The sequence below is a fragment of the Delphinapterus leucas genome, chromosome 6, assembly GCF_059928025.1.
Source record: "Delphinapterus leucas isolate spDelLeu-1000000601 "Yukka" chromosome 6, BTC_Dleu_Yukka2, whole genome shotgun sequence".
Lineage (NCBI taxonomy): Eukaryota > Metazoa > Chordata > Mammalia > Artiodactyla > Monodontidae > Delphinapterus > Delphinapterus leucas.
Window position 1 is genome coordinate 57029227 of NC_143134.1, and position 6427 is coordinate 57035653.

At 41.7% G+C, this 6427-nt stretch overlaps 1 protein-coding gene across 1 annotated transcript; it reads right to left on the minus strand.

The window, feature by feature from the left end:
• Nucleotides 1-354: 354 nt before the first annotated feature.
• Nucleotides 355-2065, minus strand: RRAGA (Ras related GTP binding A). Its single transcript, XM_022573790.2, has one exon. The coding sequence runs from the start codon at nt 1726-1728 to the stop codon at nt 787-789; it is 942 nt and encodes a 313-aa protein (XP_022429498.1). The 5' UTR covers nt 1729-2065; the 3' UTR covers nt 355-786.
• Between the last annotated feature and the right edge of the window lie 4362 nt (nt 2066-6427).

Consider the following 6427-nt stretch of genomic DNA (forward strand, 5'->3'; position numbering starts at 1 on the left):
AGTATGTGCCAGGTACCATTCTAAATGTTTTCCATGTTGCTGTAATTTAATCCAATAAAGTAGTGCTATCCTTATCCATATTTTACAAATGAGGAAACAAGCACAGTAAAATTAAGTACCTTGCCCAGTTCACAGAGCTAGTAAGTGAAGGGACTAGAATACTAACTCAGCTCAGGTGGTCTAGCTCCAGAGACCGTTCTCTTAACCACACTGCTACAGTTGCCATGAAACATCGTTAAGGTGATGGGAGCCAAGATCACAAAATCAAACTTACCAGTTAAGCAATACTTGTGGGCAATCAGAATCTATACCTTTAATATTAACCACCTTCAAATTATTTCAAATAAGACCATATTTTAAATTGCTAACAGCAAATGTTTATTCATGGTTGAAGCCAAAAAGAATTTATAAATGCATTTTAATACCTTGCTGATAAAATAACATTCCACCTTTGCAACCTTGTAAGGAATACAGGAAGATATTGTAAAGGCTTTGATGTGTATATCTATTATAACCAGGTAACCAGAACACACATACACACATACACCACCACCTACTTTAGTGTTAACACCATACCAACTTTTCAGAAAGGCCATCTTGAAGCTCTACTGGATAGCTGAGTAAATAGCGTCCAAGGCTTGAAGACTGGGGAGAAGGGAAGAAAGGGATGGAAGAAGTAAGCAGCACACATTTCAAAGCCCACTTTTAAGCACACGACATTATGAATATTAAAAGAAAAAGGGGGAAGGCAATTCAGCATTTTCAGAGAGCGCATTTTGGCAATATTCAACGCATAAGAAGGCTGTGCTTGGGACCATCCACTCTCTCCAGCTTCTCAAAGTGTTTCCTGGCATTGCGAATGTTGATCAGAGTAGCTGCAGAAGGGATCGACGGATCTGACATAACCACCATCACGTACGTGTTTGATGTGAAGATGTCGATGAACGCAGCGAAGTTAGAATTCCTAACCTCCATGCTCTGGAAAGAAGCGGCCAATTTACTGCAGCTCAGCTTGAACTGCTTAATAATGTTGCTGATCTTCTCGAATCGGTGGACGTCACGCTGCTCTTTGCACTGGTAATGGGAAATGACCAAGAACGTCGCCCTCTCAAACAGCAGAACTTCATCGGCCTCAATAATCTGGGCAAAATTCCTGAGGTTCATCTCCAGCTGCTGAACATTGGGAATCAGCTGATAGACAATACTGGACCAGGCTTTGTAGAGCGTTTCATCCCAGATGGATGTTCGAAAACAGGCACACTCCAGCGGGCGAGACAAACGTCTCAGGTCTTCCTCTCGCTCTTTAAAAATCAGGTCACGCTGATCCTCCTGAACCAGATCCATTTTGTGCACCAGGCAGAAGATTTTGGCATCAGGAGAGTTCTGGAGGATGGCTTCCAGACACGACTGGTAATAATGCATGTCCTTTTCCAGTTCGCGGCTCTCCACGTCGAACACGTAAATCAGAACCTCGACATTACGGAAGATGTTGTCTCGCTGGCTGGTGAAGTAATTTTCCATGAAGGTGTCCTGACCGCCACAGTCCCACAGATTCAGCACCAGGTTGCCCAGAAATCGGACGTGGGAGTGCTCCACATCAATGGTGGCACCCAGGCGCCGGGTGTCACGAGCGATGTAATTGGCAAAGATAATGGACCGCATGCTGGTCTTCCCCGACCCGCTCTTCCCCATCAACAGCACCTTTTTCTTCATGGCTGTATTTGGCATCACCCGCCGGAGCTGCTGCGAACTGGGCCTCAGGGCGCGGCCTAACTGCAGCGAGGTCGGAGGGAGGGAGGGGCCGGGGCTTGCGGGGGCTCCGACGGCCGGGCCGTGCAGCTGTGCAGCCGGAGAAGCCGAAGGTGCGAGCTCGGGGCTGGGAAGGCGGCGACCGGTGAGCTCTTTCTCGGGGCAGAGCGCCGTGGGGTAAACCGCTGCAGCCGCTACGGAGAAACGCTCGCCTTCCGGAGAGGAGAGTCTCTGCGTCTCCGCTGCCACCCACTTCCGGCGGCGATCTCGCGAGAACCCGCGGTCTCGGCCTTCGCTGCACAACGAGCTTTGATAAACCGCTGTTTTAACGAAACGCAGCAGGGCCCACCCGAAAGAGAAAATGGAAGGTGAACCCAGGACTATGGTGTTCTGTTCTCCTATTTAAACGGGGCCTACGGTTGCAAATTGTACGTGTGTGGGCAGTTGGGAGAATGCTGCCATCTCGTGGCCGAAAAAACCCCAGCACACCACTACGCGCTTTAAGAGCGCGGTGTGCTGTTGCGTGGTTTTAGGCATGAGCAGCAGACAGGGAAAAGCCGAAGAAGGCTTAACTTCTCCGCCCAGTTAGGGCTCCTCAGATTCCCTGGTTTACTCAGTACAAGGACAGGGGAGATAAAAACTGTACAGATGTTCAGAAGTAAGTGATTGCCCATTGCTACACAGCTGAATGGTGGTGAATCCCTCCCGGGAGATATCCTAACTCCCAGTTAGTGCTTTTTCCACTTGGAATCAAGTTCCTTTCTTACACCTGCTTTCTCGGTAGTCTCAGACTTTGGGATTTATAATCAGAATTCCAAAGCTTGAGGAAACTCTAATATAGAACATTACTTACTACTCACAATAACCCTATGAATAAATAACCTCATTTTCAAGTCAGCAAATGGAAGCTTACAGGGGTTAGGTAACTCTACCAAGTTACACGTCCATTACACAATGAAGTGCAACTTATTTTTAAAATATAAATTGTATATATTTAAGGTGTCCATCATACACAGTGAATACACAGTCCATACACAGTGAAATGATTACAGTCAAGCTAACCTATCTTGTATAGTTACCAGTTTTGTGTGTGTATGTGGTGAGAGCACTTGAAATCTACTCTCAGTAAATTTCCAGTATTCAATACAGTGTTAACTATAGTCATCATGTTGTAGGTTAGATCCCTAGACTTACTTATCCTGCATAACTGCAACTTTTTATCCTTTGACCATTATCTCCCCATTACCCTCACTTCCCTCTACCTGGTAATAACTATTCTCTCTGCTACTATGTATTTGACTTTTTTTAGATTCTACAGATAAGTGAGATCATGCAAGGTTTTTCCTTTCTGTGTCTGGCTTATTTCACTTAGCCTGATGCCTTCCAGTTTCATCCTTGTTGTTGCAAATGGTAGGATCCCCCTTTTAAAGGCTGAATAATATTTCATTGTATATATAAACCTCCATTTCTACTTTTTTTAATGTAAAAAGATTTCTTTTGATTTTTTTGTTTAAAACTTAACACATCTTCAGTTTTCTGAGCCAGTAAGAATGTTCTCTAACACCATATTCTACAAGTGGATATTGACATAAATTTTAGCTAAAATATATCAACAGAAGAATTCCTGCTATTCTTAGAAAAGTTGAACATTTTTGGTTTTTAGCATTCAGTTTATTTAAATTCTTCTAGTACTTATATTGGATTATGGTGATTTTTCCCCCTTTTCCCCAGTGTTATTGAGATATACTTGACATATGATATTGTATTAGTTTTAGGTGTACAATGTAATAATTTGATATGTATATATTGCCAAATGATTACCACAATAAGCTTAGTTAACACCCATCCCCTCACGTAGTTACAATTTTTTCTTGTGATAATTAATAAGTTTTAAGATCTACTCTCTTAGCAAGTTTCAAATATACAATACCGTATTGTTAACTATAGTCACTGTGCTGTACATTACATGTCCAGAACTTATTTATCTTATGACTGGAAGTTTGTACCTTTTGACCACTTTCACCCATTTTTCCAGCCTCTTCAAACCCCACCTCTGGCAACCACCAATATGCATCTATGAGTTTGGTTTTTTTAGATTCCACATATAGATGAGATCATATAGGATTTGTCTTTCTGTGTCTGACTTATTTCACTTAGCATAATGCCTTCAAGGTCCATCCTTGTCGTTGCAAAAGGCAGGATTTCTTTCATTTTTATGGCTGAATTCCCTCTCCTCTCCCTCTGATATTTATTGATATATTAATATCAATCACATTTTCTTTATCCATTCATCCATCAGTGGACACTTGGGTTGATTCCACATCTTGGCTATTGTAAGGAATCCTGCAATGAACATGAGCGTGCAGATATCTTTTTGAGATAGTGACCTTTCCTTTGAATACATACCTAGTAGTGGGATCACTGGGTCATATGGCAATTCTATTTTCAATTTTTTTGAGGAAACGCCATACTGTTTTCCATAGTGGCTGCACCTACATTCCCATCAACAGTGTACAAGTGTTCCCTTTTCTCCACATCCTCACCAACATTTGGTGTTTGTGGGGGTTTTAAAAAATTTTTATTGGAGTATAGTTGCTTTACAATGTTGTATTAGTTTCTACTGTACAGCAAAGTGAATCAGCTATATGTATACATATATCCCCTCTGTTTTTGGATTTCCTTCCCATTTAGGTCATCTATTTGTGTTTTTTGTTTTTTGGCTGTGTTGGGTCTTGGTTGCACACGCAGGATCTTTGATGAGACATGAGGGCTCTTTCATTCTGGCGTGCTGGTTTTCTCTTCTCTGGTTGTGGTGTGCGGGTTTTCTCTTCTCTAGTTGTGGCGTGTAGGTTTTTTCTCTCTCTAGTTGTGGCACTCGGGCTCCAGAGCGCGTGGGCTCTGTAGTTTGCAGCATGTGGGCTCTCTAGTTGAGGCGTGCGGGCTCAGTAGTTGTGGCCTGTGGGCTTAGTTGCCCCGCAGCATGTGGGATCTTAGTTCCCTGACCAGGGATTGAACCCATGTCCCCTGCATTGGAAGGCGGATTCTTTACCACTGGACCACCAGGGAAGTCCCTACTTGTTTTTTTTTTAATGATAGCCATTGTGAAGTGATATCTTACTGTGGTTTTACTATGCATTTCTCTGATGATTAACTATGTTGAGCATCTTTTCATGTGCCTGTTGGCCATCTGCATGTCTTCGCTGGAAAAATGTCTATTCAGGTCTTCTGCCCATTTTTAAACTAGGTTGTTTGTTTTTTTGATGTTGAGTTGTATGAGCTGTTTATATATTTTGGATATTAACCCCTTATCTGTCATATCATTTGCAAATGTTTTCTCCCATTCAATAGGTTGTCTTTTTGTTTTGTTGATGGTTTCCTTTGCTGTGCAAAAGCTTTTGAGTATAATTAGTTTCCATTTGTTTATTTTTGCTTTTATTTCCTTTGCTTTAGGAGGTAGATCCAAAAAAATATTGCTGCAATTTATGTCAAAGAGTGTTCTGCCTATATTTTCTTTCTCTTTTTTAAAAAAAATAAATTTATGTATTTATTTATGCCCGTGTTAGGTCTTCGTTGCTGTGCGCGGGCTTTCTCTAGTTGCAGTGAGCGGGGGGCTACTCTTTGCTGTGATGCGCGGGCTTCTCATTGTCGTGGCTTCTCTTGCTGCAGAGCACGGGCTCTAGGCACGCAGGCTTCAGTAGTTGTGGCACGTGGGCTCAGTAGTGGTGGCTTGCGGGCTGTAGAGCTCAGGCTCAGTAGTTGTGGTGCATGGGCTTAGTTGCTCTGCGGCATGTGGAATCTTCTCGGGCCAGGGCTCGAACCTGTGTCCCTTGCATTGGCAGGCATATTCTTAACCACTGCGCCACCTGGGAAGCCCCTGCCTATGTTTTCTTCTAGGAGTTTTATGGTTTCCAGTCTTGCATGTAGGTCTTTAGTCCAGTTTGAGTTTATTTTTGTATATTGTGTTAGAGAATGTTCTAATTTCATTCTTTTACAAGTAGCTGTCCAGTTTTCCTAGCACCACTTATTGAATAGACTATCTTTTCTCTATTGGATTGATATTAATTCTTCTTTTAGTGTTTGGTAGAATTCAGCAGTGAAGTCATCTGTTCCTGGATTTTTCTTTGTTTGGAGATTTTTGATGACAACTTCAGCCTCCTTATATGTTACTGGTTTGTTCAAGCTTTCTACAATATTTCTTCTTGATTCAGTCTTGGTAGGTTGTATGTTTCTTGGAATTTATCCATTTTTTGTAGTTTATCTAATTTGCACACACATAATTGTTCATAATAGTCCCTTCTGATCCTTTTTATTTCTGAGACATCCATTGTAATGTCTCCTCTTTCATTTCTGATTTTATTTGAGTCTTCTCTCATTTTTCTTACTTGAGCTATGGGTTTGTTGGTTTTAGTTTTTCAAAAAACCCAACCCTTAGTTTTGTTGATTTTTCCCTCTATTCTCTATTTGATTGATTTCTTCTCTGATCTTTATTATTTCTTTTCTTCTGTTAATTTTGGGTTTAGTTTATTCTGCTTTTTTCTAGTTCCTTGAGGTGTAAAGTCTGGTTGTTTATTTGAGATCTTTTTAAGGGTAGGTTTTCATCACATCGTCCTAAGTCCTCTTAGTCTTGCTTTTGCTGCATCCCATAAGTTTTGGTACATTGTGTTTTTGCTTTTGTCTC